Source organism: Callithrix jacchus, chromosome 12, assembly GCF_049354715.1.
Source record: "Callithrix jacchus isolate 240 chromosome 12, calJac240_pri, whole genome shotgun sequence".
Taxonomy (NCBI): domain Eukaryota; kingdom Metazoa; phylum Chordata; class Mammalia; order Primates; family Cebidae; genus Callithrix; species Callithrix jacchus.
In genome coordinates this window covers 118,302,017-118,320,983 of record NC_133513.1, presented here as the reverse complement: position 1 = coordinate 118,320,983, position 18,967 = coordinate 118,302,017, and the positions used below count along the sequence as shown (strand labels likewise).

Below are 18,967 nucleotides of genomic sequence, written 5' to 3'. Positions count from 1 at the left end.
CTTTAGGGTAAAAGCCTGAAATCCTGACAGCAACAAAATCTTTCCACTGGGGCAGTGGGTCTTGAGCTGTAAGCAATGGAAACCAATTTGGATCATTTTTAAAGAATGGAAAGTTATATTGGAAGGATGTCAGCTTAGCTCACACAGTTCCTAGGAAGACTGGAAAATGGGTCTGAGAAACACCACAGGCAGCTTTCTGTGGCAAGATCGATCGGTGTCTTGGTGACTGCTCAGGGGAGAACATCCCATTTGCCTTGCATGGTACTGAACCAGAAGGTCAACTCCAGGCCTGTCCGCCTGTACCCACCAAGAAAGAGCAGCTCTCCACAATGAAATGTGTCCACCAGCATCAAGGCTAGCTGTCCAGAAAGCTTCCGGCGTCCTCCCTGAGACCTACCTGCCTTAGGATCTGTGGGATCTGTGGGCTCCGCTTTTCCCGGGTGACTGGTTACTGTTCACAGAACTCCAGCAGCTGGGCCCGGTGCTGTCTTTGTTTTCCACTGAGCATCTCTAATTTCACAATTATTTATTGCAGCTGCAGTTGTAAGCAACACTGGGCCTGGGGATGGGCATCGGCACTGGCCTCGAGCCGGTGCAGAGTGCATCCTGGTGCAGACGCAAGCCTGAAACCAGATAGTAATTGCTACCAGGGGAGTCGGCACGGCTTCATGCTCTTCAGTTAATGTGGGCAAGCTGTCATCAGTAAGGCACTGATGTCTTCATGATGTGTCCAGTTGCAGATGGAATTATCCTGCAATGGACAAGGCTGGTTTACTGGTGGGAAATGTTAGAGAGGAAAAATAGCGCAAGAGAGGAAACACCCGTGACCCTGTGCTCACACCTCGTGTTTTCTCACACCGCGTTGCGCACCGTGGTGCAGGGCCACCCTGAGCTCCAGGTCCCGGGCTGTGAACTAGGAAGAACAGCGGCTTTGCAGGACTCCTGCAGCCCTGTGGTTTGTGTGCATGGAAAAGGCCTTTAGCTATACATAGCAACGGGAAGCCATGGCTTTTTATCGTAAACCCCAGTTTTTAGGAAGTCCTCATTACATATTGGGCCTCGGGCTTTCTCCTTCCAAATTCCTAATTCTCCCACCCCGCTGGGCCTGGGAACCCCATTTCCTTGAAAGGGTCATGTTCCATCCTAATGTATATGAATATTACTCTAAGTGTCAGTTACATCCTAATATGTTAAAAACTTGCTTAGATTGTCAGAAGCCTGAAAGAGGTGTCAGGAATTCTATGTGAGGTAAGATGGAGGACCTTGCACTTCATCTCCCTGTATGAGATCTTCCAGGAACTTCTGCCCCAGACTCCAGCACTGTAGGGACAGTGGCTGCTAGACAGGGACTTGAATTTAAGTCCAGACTCCCTGGTGTGTGGGTGGACAGTTTCCTTCTGGGACTGAAGGAGCACATGGAAGATGGTCTTTTCCTTTCTAGAAGCAAACCTGAGCCGTGCCCCAGCTAAGCTCTCATGCTCAGTGCCAGTGGTCTCCTGTGGCGTCCGTATCCCTGCACCTCATGCAGGACACCCAAGAGTCGTGCCCAGCATCTTTTCCCAGCACAAGAACCCACTTCCTTCTCTCTTTTCCTGCCTTCCGTGGAGGACCTGCTGCCAGGATTCCAGCCTCAGACCTTAGACAGGTCTCTTGGGCCAGGCTCAGCCACGTTCTACGTGCCTGGCCATCAGGGAGGGTAAAGGGTGGGTTTCACCAATGAGAATGGCAGCCCGTCTGGGAGGGAGACGATCGCTAGGCAACCTGGAGTTTGTTGCCCTGGTAACAGATGCAGGCACTGATGCTGTGGATGGACATCTTGTGACGATGGCCTCTCAGGCTCCCCAGACGCATCAGCGGCTCTGGATTCCCACCTTGTGCCCAGCGTCCTTTTCCTGCGTGGCTACTTCAATTAAGCACTTGGATTTCTTATCATAATCGGGCACTCTGTCCGATAACCATCCTGCCAGCACCCCTGAAAGTGAAGTTGGGGTGTTCCTCACTCTGTGGGCACGACAGCCTGGGGGATGAGGCCAGGACTGCCAGGCCTCACAGGAGTGTGCCCTCAGACCTCAAGTAGGGGGGCCAGAAGAGTCTACTGAAAGAGAAAGAATCTTTTGGAGTTTGGCAGTTGTACCATTTTCTTAGCAGAAAAGAGGAGCCAAGGTGGGAGCCGTGCGCGTCGGTTTCTTCGTCGGATGACGGGGTTGGCGGTGCTGTTGCAGACCTTGAGGATGAGCTGAGGAGGTGTCCAGCTTTCTGCTGCACACTTCCTGTCCACCCATAGGGGTCGTGGGCTGGCAAGGATGCAGGGGTGTGGCCCCTGCCCCTGCCTTGTTTCCCCTGCTCTGCCATTTTCCTGGTGCAGGAGGATGCTGCGGTGCGTTCATGCAGACACCCAGCACTGGGGACCTGGGTCTGGGGGTGGCAGCCGGAGTGGCCGGGTGCATATGCATCCTCAGTGTCTGAGCATCGGGTGCAGCTACTGCTCAGGGAGGGGAGGGACCACGATTCCTCCCAGCTGGGGGTGGCAGAACTGCACACAGCTGAGTCTGTGCAGGGCTGGAGGTGGTCCTGGCTCCCGCAGCCCATTCTTCTGAGGCTGGGGCAGAAGCCTTTTTTGTACTTTGCGTTGAAAGAGATAATTATCCCAAGGCACAGTGGTGGAGCTCGGCCTGCCATGCAGGGCTGGTGTGGGTGCTCCGGGGCTGTCCCTCCCCAGCACTGTGTAGAGTCCTAACAGGATGTGGACATGGCTCCTGTGGAGGGGGATGTCCTTCCTCTGCTCCTCCCTAGAGTGTCTGGCTAACTGAATATGAGCCTTGGTGGTCCAGCAGGAGCCCCCTGTGGCTGGGGACCCGATCATCCTCTCCTAGCAAGTGGCCAATTTTCAGACTGCCGAGAGCCCTCGAGGGAGGTTGGGGCTGGAAGGTGATCTGGCCTGTGCAGAAGGCCCCTGCTTTTGTTCGTGGGAATCTGAGCCTGCTGTCTTGTGCTCACACGAAGGCCGGTGGTCCTGAGAACTTCGCGCCTTCCTGATTAGGCGACCCCTGGTGGGTCACTGGTGGCTTGCACCGTCCAGCCTGTAGAGGAAAGGCGGGGTGGAGACATAAGCTGCCATCAGGGTTGGTCTGGACATCTGAAAGCTTGACATGCCCCAAAAGCTTTAATCTGAGGCTCTAGAAAGGGTTCTAATTTGACAAGAAAAGAGATACTGTCCCTTCCTGGCATCTCAGCACTGCAGTCCCCTCTGTAGGTTAGGTGGCTCTTCTCTTGTGTCCAGGGTGTGGGTGGCAATGATGTTGAGGTTTGGGCAGATGGCTAGGAGGACCCATAAAACCCAAGGATGGGATTGAAGGGGGCGGTTTTTCTTGGAGAAAATGCTGCTTCTGTCTGTGAGGTTTTCAGAGCCTGCTGGGTGTGCTGCACAGAAGAGCGAGAGCAAAGAGGCCTCGGGGCCCTCGCTGCTTCCTGGGCAGGTGGGCAGCCTCTGCAGGGGGTCTGCCCTGTGTATACACGGGCACAAGCGTGCACCTCTGTGCTGTGGCAGGTTAAGGCCATCCACCACCCTGACGAGTGACATCTAGTGCGGCTGCGCCGGTCCAGATGGGGTTGTACAGTTTGTATGGGGACTTGTGAGACGACCGCTGTGGGGCCCCTGCCCTGCTGCACTCACAACTCTCCCTTCAGAACCTTGTTGGCAGAACCAGGAAGCCTGTTGGGGCTACTGCGATGGCTCTGGCCTGTCTAGAAAGCCGCTGGCAGTGTGGTCCTTTGAGAAGTTTGCTCTCCTGGGCCCCTCAGGCATTCCTTCCCTGCCCCACACTGGCAACTCGTCACCCAGCGCAGGTGAGAGAGGCGGGAGGAGCCTGCCCAGGGCCCTGTTTGTGCAGGGGCTCTCCAGGAGGTTCCCTGGAATACACACGCCTCATTCCCATCGTGTTGTGTGGAAGCAGCTGGCGCCGCTGCAGGTGGGGAAGTGGGGAGCCACACAGCGCTGGGACCCGTCTTGTGCTGGACTAGCCTGTGCTGGCCTTGGGGCCCCATGCTCCTGGTGCTCTTGGGACTGTGGTTTGCTGGCAGGGAAGTGGCCACGTGAGTCTGCCACCAGAGCTGCAAGTCATGTGGAGTCAGGGTAGGGGGCTCCTCTTCGTGATAGTGTCTCCCAGGATGCAGGTGGAGACGGGGCTCTTGCGCTCTGCTTCCCTCGCTTGCCCAAGCTCTGCCCGCAGTGACGAGTGGGGAGCTGCCCCTCCACACACCCTGTGGCCCTGGCCGCCCACTCTGCCCTCCCCGTCCCTCCTTACAGGTATCCGCCCCCAGATCATGAACGGCCCCCTGCACCCCCGCCCCCTGGTGGCGCTGCTGGACGGCCGCGACTGCACTGTGGAGATGCCCATCCTGAAGGACCTGGCCACCGTGGCCTTCTGTGACGCGCAGTCCACTCAGGAGATCCACGAGAAGGTGGGCCCGCCCTGCCCAGCCAGGGACTGCACTGACCTTGGGCAGTTTCCTCCCCAGCATGCCCCCAGGCCTCAAATCCCCTGTTCCTCCAGCTTGTCGCTTTTCTACTAAACTCTGCTTTGGGTTCAAGGGTGATGGGGCCAGGGGACCAGGCCAGGTGGAGCCGGTGGGCTGCGCAGGGTGGGGCTCCGACCCTGTGCTCTGTTCCTACACAGGTTCTAAATGAAGCCGTGGGCGCCATGATGTACCACACCATCACCCTCACCAGGGAGGACCTAGAAAAGTTCAAGGCTCTGAGAGTGATCGTGCGGATAGGCAGCGGCTACGACAACGTGGACATCAAGGCTGCCGGCGAGCTGGGTGAGTCGTCCAGAGCTCCACGGGCCTGTGTGGGTGGGCTCGGAGAAGGAGCTGGAACTGGGGCCACAGAGCAGCTACTTCTGGCTGTAGCGAGATGGCAGCCTCCAGACTGGGCTGTGGAGCACGTTGCCGGCCCTGCCTTCAGATGGCGCAGGAAGGATTGTCCCTGCTGGCCCTGTGTGGGGTCTGTTGGGCTGTGATGCATCTCTGCCCTCAGAGCAACACCAAGCTGGCACTGGCTTACTTTGGAAACACCCATTGCCAATGGGCTCTGTCCTCCAGAGGGGAGAATGCGAATGGCCGCATGTCCCCTAAACTACCCCTGCTGGTGCGCAGCATCTGGCCCAGGTCAGCACCAAAGCAGGTGGACCCCTGCCCCGCACTGCCGACAAGAGGTTTCAGAAGGAAAGCAGAGGCAGCAGGCAGGAGCCCAGAGTTGGGGGGGCGCGTGAAGCTGTGTATGCACCCCCCAGGCCCAAGGAGCAGACCACTGGCATCGAGGGTCCTTGGGAGAGCGCAGGGGCACTGTGCTTGGTCTGTGTGTTTGAAACACGCCACCCCTGCACTTGGGGGTGGGGGCTGGACTCTGCCTTGTGAGCACCGAGGTGCCCCAAATGCATGAGGCTGCTAAGGGATGCTTCAAAACCACTGGGGACCCAGGCCTGTGGTCCTGACAGCAGGCTGGGCTTGGAACAACCCTTCCTGTGCTCCAGGAATAGCTGGGCTGCACTTTCCCCCATCTGGCTCCCATTGGCTGAGGCCCCCATGGGACTCGGTGCTTCTGGGACAGCCTGGGTGTCAGATCGGCTCCATGTCTGAGCAGTAGCACTGCATATACTCAGCATCCTGCTCTTGGGCATGGCTGGCCACAGTTTCAGGGAGGCCACCCACGTGGGCTTCAGCTTTGTCTCCATAGCACTATCCTGGGGCTTGGAGTGTGCGTGTCAGAATCTTTGTTGAGTCCCTCATTGGCATTCGGGTTCTGGAAGCCCTGGGTGGGTCTTGGTGTCCAGGAGCAGGACTGGGGAGCCCAGCGCAGTAGGGCAGGGGTCAGGATGCAGTGGTGTTCAGCTTCCTCAAGGGACCCTACCCTTAGGGTCCCAGGAGCATCAGCTTCATAGGTCACCCCTCGCCCCCTGCCCCACGCCGCCCACCCAACCTCAGCTCCCACCCACCACATCCTTCTGAGCCCCTCTCTCTGCTGCAACAAAGAAACTCCGGAGGATATGAGTCTTCAAAAGCGTGTTTAATATAAACTAAAATTTTCCATCTTTCCCTGGCACAAACAAGGATATTTTTGTTTGAAAACAAACGTCCTTTGTGCTCTTAGTAGAGCTGCGATCCCAAGTTTGAACAGCAGAGGAGAAGGCAGCTTCGTGTGCCAGGGGCTCCCGGATCCTCGTCCCCCGCATGTCTCTTGCTTCTCCAGCACGTCTGCCCCTCACACACAGCTCCTGGGCCCACACGGTGCTGACCCTGACCTTCCTCGGCCAGACCAGCTGCTGCTTTCCAGGGAGAAAGGGGAGGTCTTCCTGTGGGACTTGCCATTCCTCCAGTGCCCACACAGGCCCTCGATCCTGGATCCCAGGAGAGCTGAGATGGGAGGTTGTGTTTCCTGAGGCATCTGAGACCCACGGAAGACAGCCACAGGCCTGCGGCTGTGGAAAACATGGAAGGGCTGTGAGTGGTGGCATTTTCATTGATCCCGGTCCCATCTGATAAGTGTGCTGCTTGGAAGACAGCTTCAGGGCCCTTCTAAAGGGCACTTTTCATATGTGGAATCTGGAGGCAGAAAGGAGCCTCTGTCCAGACGTCCTTTGTCTCCAGATGCATTTCCCGCATCATGCGGTCAGCGGGCCTTTTGTGAGGCAGGCTGCAAGCGGCAGGTGGCTGCCCTCCTCCTGATGAAAGGGGGTCCCTGGAGCCTGGTAAACAGGGCCCTCCATGGCACAGGAGGCAGCACGCTGGGCCTCTGGTGAAGCTTCCTGGGATGGCCAGGCTCTAAGCTACCAGCCCTGGAATGATGGGCAGAGTCAGCCCTTCATGGGAAGAGCAGGGCGAGGCTTGAGAACGCTGCGCTTTTCCCACAAACCAGGAAGACATGAGGGGAAGATTTCGAGAGGACCCTACACCCTGGCCCCGCCACCCCCAGCAAGCTGGTTGATCTGGTTTCCATGCCAGTAGCAGCCATGAAGGGAGTAAAGCACCAAGGCACTGACCAGGAAAGGTCAGCAGTGTGCCTCTTTGGGGCCATTTTTGGGGTCCAATGATGCTGTGAGGATCAGAGGCGCCCGTTGTGTGACATTTGCAGGATCAACTTGACTCATCTGGAAGGGAGGTCGCATCCGTGGCGCTGTGTCGGACAGTTTAGAAGACACTCCCTCCGCGGGGTTGATGAGGTTATGGATGCTTCTAGCAGGGGCGCCGTGGCCGTCTGGAAGGTTCTTCAGCCCAGGCAGTGCCGCAGCTCTTCCTCCTGCGCGCTGTCCCAGGCCTGGGACACTGCACTCATGAGGACTAGACCCAGGGAGCTGAATGTCCAAGTACTGGTGTGAAGACTCACCAGTGTCATGCCTCAACCTCCCTTTTGTGCCACACCCACCCAGGTGCCCTCACACACATGGCCCAGAGGGACCCTCCACCGACATCAGCTCTTCTAGGAGAACCCGCTGTTCACGCCCGTCAACAGTGGAGCCTGTGTCCCTGGAGGGCGATTCTTCTGCGGCGCCTCCCTGCTGGGCCTCAGCCCTTCTGAGGAATGAAAATTCTCCCAACTGCCTAAGATGTTCTAACCTCTGGCATCAGCCTCAGTCTCTCTGACTCTAATAATAGCATGGCATGTGGTCAAGCCGCAGATTCTCGGCTGAGTTATTTCAAATGAACGAGGCCCATTTCCTGCAGGACTCCTGGCATCCAGCTCATGGGAAAGTCGGTCGGCCTCAGTCGTAGTCAGTCACACTGTTCCCTTGTCAGGTGTCTGTGGCCCGGAGGAGTCCCCAGTGGCAATGTGGGGTGGGTGGGTGACCTGCTCACAGTGGCTTCACCTTCTCTGAGCTGTGTGTCCTGCTGAGGCGGTCACTGTCAAGACCCTAAACGGAGGGGCAGCCCTCCCAGGGAGATAGCCACGCAGCTGTCTAGAAAGTGGGTTTGCAGCCCCGCTGGTCCTGTTTCCTGTCCGGTAGAGCCAAAGAAGCTGCCTTTGTGGTTTCTGTCCATACCCCAATCATCAGGATTTAAGAAGATAGAGGAATCCCAGGCTGCCTTAAAGGTGGCCCTGCCCCATTGCCATGGGCATCCCTTATTGGGAGAGGCACTCTCCTAGGGGGGTCCCAAACCTGGAATTAAGAGGGAACCTTTGGACCTGGGCTGACATGGGGCCCAGATATCTGCCCCCGCCCTCAGAGCGCTCAGCTGGGAGCCACAGACTGGCTGCTGCACCCACCCTCTGGGGCCCACTCCTGCTCAGCCCCACTGCCTCTGCTGTAAGTAGGCATACCCATCGGGTGGCAGGGAAGGGCCATTCCCAGCCTGGCCCCCAGTTTTATCTGGCAGACATGCATTCTTCCCCAGACACCCTCTGGCTGAGGAGGGGAAATGCCCGGGCCCGTTCTGCTTATGACTTACTTGTGCTTATGACTCCATACCACAGCTCCCTTGCCCTGGGAGTTTCTTGACCTGGTTTCTGCAGCTTGTGTGGGGCCAGAGGGCTCACCCTAAGCTGGCTTCAGCACTGAAGGCTGCTCCACAGGGAAGGGAGGGCATCCTGTCCACTCTGAGTTCTGTCCACCGGAGCAGGGTGCTGAGCACGGGCCCACAGGATGACTGCACTCACTTCAGACGGCAGTTCCATCTCGGGCCAGCCCTTGCATCCATGTTGGGGTGGAGATCTTTTTTTAAAACAAGTAATAATATATGTTTTTTGCATCGAACCGTTACCATACCTTAAAACTAAAAGCCATTCTTTGTCACCCCTGCCAGTTCCATGAGGAAGACCCTGGGGGCTGTGCGTCGGAGTGGGGCAGAGGAGTCTGGTCTTGGGCCCACTGGTGTCATGCCACGCCAGGTCCTTTTGTGGGACTCAGCATAAGCCTGAGAGGAAGCTACTCACGTACAAGATCAGCCACAGGAGTTGGGCTGGTCATGAGCAACGTCCTGAACCGCACATCCTCCTTAGGGGTAGATGTTTAGGCTAGAGCCTCCCGGGCATCAGGGGCAGAGGGCCTGCCGCCCACCTGCCCAGCCCTGTGTCCGCTAGGCCTCCCCCATGCCAACAACCTTGCCTCAGGAGGGCTGGGGCTTTTCTCATCCCCGGCCTTGGCCTTGTCCCTTTCAGGAATTGCTGTGTGCAACATCCCATCCGCAGCCGTGGAAGAGACAGCTGACTCCACCATCTGCCACATCCTCAATCTGTACCGGAGGAACACGTGGCTGTACCAGGCCCTGCGGGAAGGCACGCGGGTTCAGAGCGTGGAGCAGATCCGAGAGGTGGCCTCGGGAGCGGCCCGTATCCGTGGGGAGACACTGGGCCTCATCGGCTTCGGTACGTGCCACCCTCCACCCCCACCCCCAGCCCCTCCAACACTGGCGCTGGGGCAGGGAGGAACCCCTCGGGAAATGCAGCCCCAACAGAGGCAGGGCCAGGACCCAGTGTGGCACAAGACAGGAGATTGGAGTCAACGCCTGCCAGGGAACTTGCCCCAGAGGTCTGATTTGGGCTGGTTCTGGAAGAATGAGTGTCCACTGCTGTCTGCAGCATCTGGCAGGACAGCATTCTCTGCTGTGGGGCAGCAGGCAATGTACTGTGCCCACTAAGTTTCCCAGGGCAGGAGTGAAGGGCACGGCTGTGTGGAGGTGTGCTGTGGAGAAGCAGGCAGGCTTGGGGCTCAAGTGGGGGCCGGTGGTTCCATGAAGACCCAGGCTATGGGCACTATGGGCACGGCCTCAGTCCTGAAGGCCCTCAAAGGCCAGGTTGACACGGCAGAGTCAGGCCATCAGCTTGGAAAGCACTCCTGAGAGGGGCAGGAAAAGGCTCTAACCATGGAGATGTGTGGGGAGAGGCCACAGGAGAGCCTACAGCAAGGTGGTGGGGGGGCGGGCAGCACTGCAGAGAAGGTGATGGTGAGCAGCCTGATTCCACAGAGGCTCGCAGAGGGCCCCGCCCTGCCCACCACAGGTCCATCTGCCTCTTGGGACTCCAGGAAGGAGTCTTTGCACACAGGCAGGTAGTGATGTTCTGGCCTCCGGGAGACTCCTAGCTGCTGCTCAGTCTGCGCGGAGCTCCACACCTCCGATGACGAAGCCCCCGGGCTCCTCTCCCCACAAGCCCCGCTCTGGACCTGGGGGCTGCATGAACGAGAGAGAAATTGCTGGACGCTTCCAGGAGCGCACTCTTTCCATCCCCTCTACAGGCCATGATCTCCTGGGTCTGGCCTTGCCTGACGCCCGGGGTCTAAGTGCCAGGTGCTGGGGTATTTTAAAAGGACCCACCGTGTTTGAGGTTGTTAGAAAGGCAGACTTGGTGTGTGAACACCAGGCTCCCTCTGTCCAGGTCCCGCTGGGCTTCGTGGCACTCATGCTGCTTCGTCTCCATGCACTCTGAAGGTCTGTGGTCTCTGGCCAGGCTGCAGCGCCTGTGGGTGGTGGTAAGCACCCTGGCTGCATGGTAGGGCCTCACTGGGGAAGTGCTTGTCTCAGGGACTTCTTCCCAGGGTCGTTCCTGTGGCTGTGCTCATGTCACTCAACTTTAAAAACCATCTCAGTGTATGAAGGGCCAGTTCAGCCCCTGCTGCCACCCCGTTTCCAACCACTGCCTCCGCCACCCGGGGACCCCAGCACACGGCCTGTCAGTCTCTCCTGGCTCCCTTTCCAGGTCTCTAGCCTTCAACACTGTCACGGCCACAGCCATCTTTGGGCTAAGACCCTTTTCTGGCCTTGGGTTCCGCTGAGCAAGAGTCCCCAGGCCCAGCTGGCTCAGTGCAGCAGGCAGGGGTGGGTGGCGAGGGGGCAGCCTGGGGTTGAGGTCATGGACAGAAACTGAAGAGAAGAGAGCCTATGGGAGCTGTGCTTTTAAAAAGTTGGCAGAGGGTAGCTATGGGGGGTGAGTGGGCTCTCTTCTGTAGGGACTGGGTATTAAGTCAGTAGCACGATTGCCATTAGGTTGTCAGAAAATCTCATGATAAAGTTCAAGGGGTTTGTGAACTTGGAAAAAATCAAACCCAGAGAAATAGCACTCAGCCCCGATCAACACAGTTGAAATCTGGGCTTGGGGCTCTGGGCTGCCTTTCTACAGGCCCTCAAGGTCCTGGATCTGCAGAGGGCGAGCCACACTCTAGGCACAGACGTCATGAGGGGGATGGAGGCTGCAGGAACGGCAAAGGCCGGCGGGGGCCGAGGAGTGTGAACTACCTGCAGTTGCTTGCTGGTTCCCCTGTCTCTTGTTCCCAGAGCGTCAGAGAGCCGTGTCTCACTCCGGTCCCTGCCACTGGCCAGCTCTGACACCGATAAGGGGTGGCACCATGGCTTGTGCCTTACCATAGTAGTTGCTCTGCAGCTGTCCCCGATCAGACAGGCCTTACTCAAACTTGGTTCCAAACTACAGCAGTTGTCCTAGCCATGCCATCAGTTAGGTGGAGCTGCTGGCAGGAGGGGGAGCCGTCCAGCAGCAGGGTACCCCAGAACACAGGCGGCCTGCTCGGAAATGCACAGCTTTGTCCTTTCTCCTGCCCGCACCTTGGGACCATGGCTTTAGATAAATATTCCTTCTGTGACCTCCAAGAGAGCCCAGTCAGGCATTACACAAACCATTTGGTTTTCAAAATGCTGAAAACTGCTCCAGGAAGCTGGAGGTGCTATCAAGAGGATCCCATGGGTTTATGAAATGACAGCTGTTGGGGACACTTCCTCGTCCTGTGACATAGCTGGCAGGAGGCCCAGGCTGCATGCTAGAGGTGGGCGCAGTCCCCACCAGTGGGATGAGTCCAGGCCTGATGGTCACGTGCCCTGCCCAGAACACAGTAGCACATGGCCACTCTGCACTCGGGCTGGCCTGCAGGGAGCTGTACTTTACTGGAGCAAGCCCGGGGGTGATAAGGCAGGACATCATTCCCTATTACATTGAGAGCAACCAAGCTTGTATTAAGCCTACAGCGCACCCAAGAAGTGGAGAGAGGAATGGGAAGGGAGGATGTGAGTGGTGATGGGAGAGGCTTGTGGGCTTACTAGAAAATTCTAATTGTTTGAAAATGTCAATAACAAGGAAGGATGGGTTTGTTTTGCTTTGTTTTTAACAAAAGTCCTGCTGTGGCCAATCTAAGCAGCTAGCACTGATACCCGTCCTCCATCAGCCCTGGTGGCCCCTCGCGGGCAATACTCAAACCTCAGGCCTCACTAAGCTTTGGGCACATAACTCTGGCAGCAGCTTTTAGTGGGGACGGCAAGCCCGGACTTGGTGCAGAAGCAATGGAGGTGGCAGCGCTGGGCCGCAGGCTGTGGACTCACTCACCTGGACGCTCTGTTTCTGCACAGGTCGCACGGGGCAGGCGGTTGCAGTTCGAGCCAAGGCCTTTGGATTCAGCGTCATATTTTATGACCCCTACTTGCAGGATGGGATCGAGCGGTCCCTGGGCGTGCAGAGGGTCTACACGCTGCAGGATTTGCTGTATCAGAGCGACTGCGTCTCCCTGCACTGCAATCTCAACGAACATAACCACCACCTCATCAACGACTTTACCATAAAGCAGGTAAGTGAAAACAGACACCGTGGAAGCTTCTGTCAGAAGGTGGTGGCACCTGCTGTGGGCACAAGAGGGGACACAAGAGGGCAAGGGAGATGGTTCCTGGACACACTTGAGCAGGGAAGAGGCCCTGCAACAAACCAGTGACAAGCCGGGTCAGGCCGCTTCCTTGGGCTGAGCCAGGCTAAGCAGAGAGGGACAGGCACTAGCCAGGACCCAGCTTCAAAGGTTTCCCAGAACCTTCAGAGGCCAGCCACCTGGCACAGTCCAGCCTTTCCACGGGGTGGCTTCCTCTCAGGATCAGCAGAAACGCCCTGGTTTCCAGCCAGCACCAAGACTTCATTCCCTTCCCTCAGACTGCAGCACGCACATTAAGCCACAAGACCAAAACTCCTAGCTTGCAGTTTTCTTCTTTAAACCTTGATACAAGAGTCTTCCACGCCAGTGTGCCTGTGACCAGCTTTTCTTTCCTTCCACAGATGAGGCAGGGAGCATTCCTTGTGAACGCAGCCCGTGGCGGCCTGGTGGACGAGAAAGCCTTAGCACAGGCCCTCAAGGAGGGCAGGATACGAGGGGCAGCCCTCGACGTGCATGAGTCAGAGCCCTTCAGGTGCGTGTTGTCCTCGCCTCCTGCCACAGCCCATTGGGCCCAACTCCATGTCTGACCCCCACACTGTGAACTAGAGGCCCTTTCCCCAAACAGGTCCCTGGGCAGGAAATTCCGGACATGACACAGTCTCTGTTCCTCTGAGGACTGTGCTGTATTCTAATTGTAAAAGGACTGGAAGGGTCCACAAAGGTCATCGGGGAAAGGAGAGGCAGGAAATTGGTGGTGATGGTGTTTCTGGTGTTTAGACAGACAGGCATCATCTCTGCCCTGGATTAGAGCAGAGCAGGCTTTCAAGAGAATTGGGCTTTTTGGTCTACCAATTATTACTCACACTGTTCTTACAGAATTTTTATAATTGCATTCAAAAATTCCCAGCCTTCATAAAGTATGATCACAGACGTGCCTGTATCCACGTTGTCTACGTAGCTGCTTTTCTACATGGCCAAGAGCCCCTCATGCTGAGGAGGGCAGGGAGTGTATGTAACGTTTCCCACTTACTGGGATTGTTTTGCATTTTTCTAGCTTTGCTCAGGGTCCATTGAAAGATGCACCGAATCTCATCTGCACTCCTCACACTGCCTGGTACAGCGAGCAGGCATCGCTGGAAATGAGGGAGGCCGCTGCCACTGAGATCCGCCGAGCCATCACAGGTGAGTCCCTCTGTGCCTCCGACTTGCCAAGGGCAGCCTCAGCTCCACGGCACAGCTGCCTCCCATCCCGTTGGCTACAGGCAGCTCGCAACAGGTAGAATTCATTTTTTTAGCATCAAATATATAGAGTTGGGCCCTGTTTATTTAAGTAAGCCCTGAACTACACCTCAAACCATTCCCTTTAGTCTCAGACATTACAAACTCAGGAGTGGCGGACAGACGAGGCTGCAGGTCATTGTTGAAGAGCTCAAGCACCTGGGCCCTAGGATGTTTTATGGTTTTACAGATGTTTAAAGTTGTTTCCCCGCATAAGCAGCCACATGTTGAACTTACTATGACTTGTAAAAATAATATGATTGATCATCTTACCCTAGGTCGCATCCCAGAAAGCTTAAGAAACTGTGTGAACAAGGAATTTTTCGTCACATCAGCGCCTTGGTCAGTAATAGACCAGCAAGCAATTCATCCTGAGCTCAATGGTGCCACATACAGGTGAGAAGAGGAACTGACTTTGTCTCAGCCTGTGAGCGCCAAGCCCTGGGGCCAGGGAGAGAAGCCCAAACTTGGCAGAAGCCTCCCGCCTGCGGATGCTAAGCCACAGTCAGAACAATTGGCCTCCTCGGCAGGAACTGTGTACATTGCCCCCGCAGGTCTTCCACTGCCTAATTTCCATGGAGCAAACAGAAACTCCTATTTTAAAAGGGGTGGGTTCTGTCAGATGTGATTGACCACAGGTGCTAGGAATTGCTTTTCATTCTAAAGCCATCTTAAAACCAAAAGCCTTCTCAGCCAGGAGCAGTGGCTCATGCCTGTAATCCCAGCACTTTGGGAGGCTGAGGCAAGTAGATGACCTGAGGTCGAGTTCAAGATGGGTCAGACCAAGTGGTGAAACCCCATCTCTGCTAAAAACACAAAAATCAGCTGAGTATGGTGGTACATGCCTGTAATCCCAGCTACTAAGGAGGCTGAGTGGCAGAGTTGCTTGAACCCGGGAGGCAGAGGTTGCAGTGAACCGATTATCACCCACTGCACTCCAGCCTGAGCCACATAAGACTCTGTCCCGCATCCCCACCCCAACCCCCAAAAAAAAGGCTTCTCAAGGAGAAAGGTATATATAAATAAGATGCTCAATTCCGTGAACAAGTTCATTTTCTAACTTGAATCTTATGTCCGTGGGAGGCATCCTGGCCAATGAAGGTACAGTCAACTCGGGATAATGACCTCGTCCACATACTAAGAATGATACCTGTAGTTTGGGTCAACAGAGAAACTGGAGCAGTGTTAGAGAGTGCAGAGTGGGTTAAAGACAAGAGCCCTTACAGGGAGAGATGGTTTCTTTTCTGGTATTTTCCAAGCACAAATTGGTTTTCTCCTATCCCTCATTATTGCTGGGTTCCCAGGAAATCAATAGTCCCCTCATACATAAATGAAAGAAGGTGCAGCTTTGAATCTTAAAAAAATCTTCACATATTCAACCCAGGGATTCCAGCTCTTGGCAATAGACATGCTTGGGGCCAGGTCATTGTCCTCATTCTCCTGTAGGCAGCCCAGCCTGTGCATTACAGGACGGTTTGCAGCATCCCTGGCCTCTACCCACGAGAGAACAGTATCACCTCCACTCCCCCTCAGGATAATTGAAAATGCCTCCAGACATTGCCACATGTCCCCTGCTGTAGCCACAGTGACTACCAGGATGCATTTAATTTGTGCAGTGATGGCTCCGACACTGAAGCAGCTATGCTGGTGTGTGCAGGTCACATGGCTGTCTTCACATTTCAACAAATCATCCTTTTGGTCCTTAAAATATTTTCAAGTATTACTGAGACCATCACAGCACCAGACTCCCCTGTTGGGTGGAGTTGGGGGCCTGCCTTTTCATGTCTCCATTGTATTTCTTCCTTCAGATAAGCCGAGGCTCATGGGTCCCCTAGAACAGTCTGTGTGCAGTGAGGAAGCTGGAAGGGACCCTACTGACCAGAGTCCTTCTGAAGGTCTTGGGGATTTCTGATTGGTGGTGACAGGATGGCAGGCCAGGAGCTGGGGGTGGGGCGGCTTCCTCAGTGAGATGCCGCCACCTCCACCTTAATGATGAAGGGTTTAGGAACGAAGTCTGTATGAATACTCAGGAGCCCCACTTTGCCAAGGGCCCCTATGTTCTGAGGGTGGTGAATGTGGTGTGTCCTCACACAGTGCCTCACGCTTAAAATAGAAAACCAGCCCAACCCTGGACATTCAGAGGAAGCCAGGCCCCCAGCCAACAGCCAGCATACCATTCCCAGCTCAGGCCACAGGAGTGCGTAACAAACCAGCCTAGAAAACTGAGCGAGTTCTGGCTGCCTTTTCTGAGTAGCATAGCCTGGGTGGCTTGTAAACCACAGAAAGGTCTCGCTTGCAGTTCTGGAGGCTGGAAGTCAGATCAGGCTGACAGCATGGTCAGGTTCTGGTGAAGGCCAGGCAGCAGACTGCCAGTTTCTTCCTGTGTCCTCACACCATATGGCAGAGAGGGGGCCAGAGCACTACCTGGGCTCCCTTTTTCTTCTGAGACAGAGTCTCGCTCTGTTGCCCAGCTGGAGTACGGTGGTGCAATCTCAGCTCACTGCACCTTCCACCTCCAGGGTTCAAGCAGTTCTCCTGCCTCAGCCTCCCGAGTACCTGGGATTACAGGCACACGCCGCAACCATGCTTGGCTAATTTTTGTATTTTTAACAGAGATGCGGTTTCTTCATGTTGGCCAGGTGATCGACACCGGGCTCCCTTCTGTGAGGGCACTAATCCCATTCCTGACCCAGTCACTTCTCAAAAACTCTACCTCTTAAGGCCAAGAATTAGGGAAATGGAGGAGAGACAGACATTCAGTCCCTCGGGGTGTATTGTACTCTGCTGGGAAATCACTTTATCAGTCAGAAATCACACTACCATTTTGTATAAAATGTGTTTTTTAAACTGTACAGTATCCACATTCATACTTAATATGAGCTAATACCTTCCTGTTACCTAAAAGCTACAAAATTACTGGTCCAATGTTTGGATTGGACTAGTTTTGTTTTTATGAATTAGCTGCCAGTTTTATATAAAAATTGAGATTTCTTCTATCCTTTTGGGGATAGGGAGGATATCCCAGGACTCTGGGAGGAGCTGAGGTGGGGGGATCACTTGAGCTCAGGAGTTTGAGGCCAGGCTAGGCAGCCTGGAGAAACCTCATCTCTACCAAAAAAATACAAAAACTAGCCAGGCGTGATGGCTCATGCCTCTGATCACAGCTACTTGGGTGCCTGAGGTGGAATCGTGGTCAAGGCTGCAGTGAGCCGCGTTCATGTCTATGGGCTCACATCTCAAGAAAAAACTTTGAATTGAAAAAAGGCCAGAAGTAGGGAATGAGCCAAGAGCTTGGCAACTCCGCCCTGAACTTACAAGACCCTGTTTCTGTGTGTGCCTTAGATACCCGCCAGGCATCGTGGGTGTGGCTCCAGGCGGACTTCCTGCAGCCATGGAAGGGATCATCCCTGGGGGCATCCCAGTGACTCACAACCTCCCGACAGTGGCACATCCTTCCCAAGCACCCTCTCCCAACCAGCCCACAAAACACGGGGACAATCGAGAGCACCCCAACGAGCAATAGCAGAGAATGCTGGAAGGTAATCGTTCAGATACACTCGGGACCAAGAGACAGTAAAAAATAGATGAACTAAGAGAAAAAGAATCTGACGGTCTTTGTAACTGATTCTGGACATATGCATCATTGATGTTGCAGTGTTAAAACTACAAGAGCTAGAAAAACTGAAGATGTCGTCTGCTTACGGAAGCACTGAAAGACTAGGATGTGATTTATTAACGACCAACTTCTGTTATTGTGTGTTAAGTTTTTCATCTGTGCATCAAATCACAAAGAATAAATAGAGCTTTTTCCTTTATCAGTCCCTTGGGCACAGCAGGTCCTGAACACCCTGCTCGAGAATGTTGCATCAAGAGTTCAAACATCCAAATAAAAAATATTAAGAGGAAATCCCCATCCTGTGACTTGAGTCCCTTCAGTCTACAGGGGCTGGTTACCTCTTTTTACTAATAGGAAGATCACATTACTACCAAATGGGGAGAAAACTGTTTGCCTGTGGTAGACACCTGCACGCATAGGATTGAAGACAGTACAGGCTCCTGTACAGAGAAGCGTCTCTCACAGCTGAACTGTATACTCTGAGTGGGCAAGTTGGTTGTAAGTTAAGTAAAACCCTCTGATGATGCAAAAAAAAAAAAAAAAAAAAAAGTATTAAGTTTCACAAGCTGTTTGTACTCAAATATATTTTCTCAGTTTCAGATCCTCTGCTATTTTATTGAGTGGAAAGTCTTGAACTAAAAGGGTTCAAGAAGAATAATGTTGCATTTCCTTATGTCTCAGGAAACACTTTTTATGGTAACTTGTCAGATTGTCTATGAACAAACCCACTTTTTTAGACATTGATAAAGTCTTTTTTTCTTCACGTGATATTTTATACAAGAACACTTCAGATGTATTAGATGTGACTGATTTTAACAAATCCTATTAGATTTGTATCAACTAGTTACATGTTCTATTCATAGTCTTTTGTGAATCATTGCCTTTTTGTTTAAAAAGATGGCCTATTTTGAGCCTTTGTATAGGTACATTCCTGTTTTTGTGACAAAACAAACTTTAAAATTGTCCCAAACAGAAAAATAATGGCTATCAGAAGTATGTTTTGTTTTAGTGTGAGTTACCGTTACTGTATTTGTTTATTGTAAAGGTGGACATTTAGCGTTCAGTGCAGTTTTCAATAAAAAGTAATTAAAATTTCTGTTAAGTTCTGAAATTCAAGTACATCTCACTGAAGTAAAAGTTCTCTACTTGAGATGTTTAAGGTAACTGCATTGTCAATTAGCCAATTTCCAACTCTTGTTACTCCAGGGTTATATCTGCCTATTCTATAACCAGACTCAAGAACGCTGACAATTACCTCATGTAATACAAAGTTTAATTGAAAAAACAAAACCTCACAAGTCCATCATTATCAAGTCATGCCATCTTGGTGCATTAGAGCTAAATCAATTCAAAAAACAAAGTTGCCCAACTTTTCGAGTTTTGATTTTAATTTACCCCAAAGCAAAATGACCTGGACCTAGTCCAAGGGAGGGAAGTGAAC

At 53.9% G+C, this 18,967-nt stretch overlaps 1 protein-coding gene across 3 annotated transcripts in view; it reads left to right on the top strand.

Annotated features, from left to right (window-relative positions):
* Positions 1–18,622, top strand: part of CTBP2 (C-terminal binding protein 2) — a 37,494-nt gene extending 18,872 nt beyond the window's left edge. For 2 of the 3 annotated variants that reach the window (XM_035269403.3, XM_035269402.3), the window contains 8 exons: positions 4,307–4,461; positions 4,677–4,821; positions 9,155–9,361; positions 12,346–12,560; positions 13,034–13,164; positions 13,687–13,814; positions 14,189–14,306; positions 17,253–18,622. In XM_035269403.3, the coding sequence (XP_035125294.2) occupies positions 4,307–4,461; positions 4,677–4,821; positions 9,155–9,361; positions 12,346–12,560; positions 13,034–13,164; positions 13,687–13,814; positions 14,189–14,306; positions 17,253–17,433 (1,280 nt within the window). In that variant the 3' untranslated portion in view covers positions 17,434–18,622. Of the gene's footprint in view, positions 1–1,818; positions 2,164–4,306; positions 4,462–4,676; positions 4,822–9,154; positions 9,362–12,345; positions 12,561–13,033; positions 13,165–13,686; positions 13,815–14,188; positions 14,307–17,252 lie in introns of those variants that run through there. The other variant, XM_035269416.3, reaches the window with a different exon arrangement.
* The last annotated feature ends 345 nt before the right edge of the window (positions 18,623–18,967 follow it).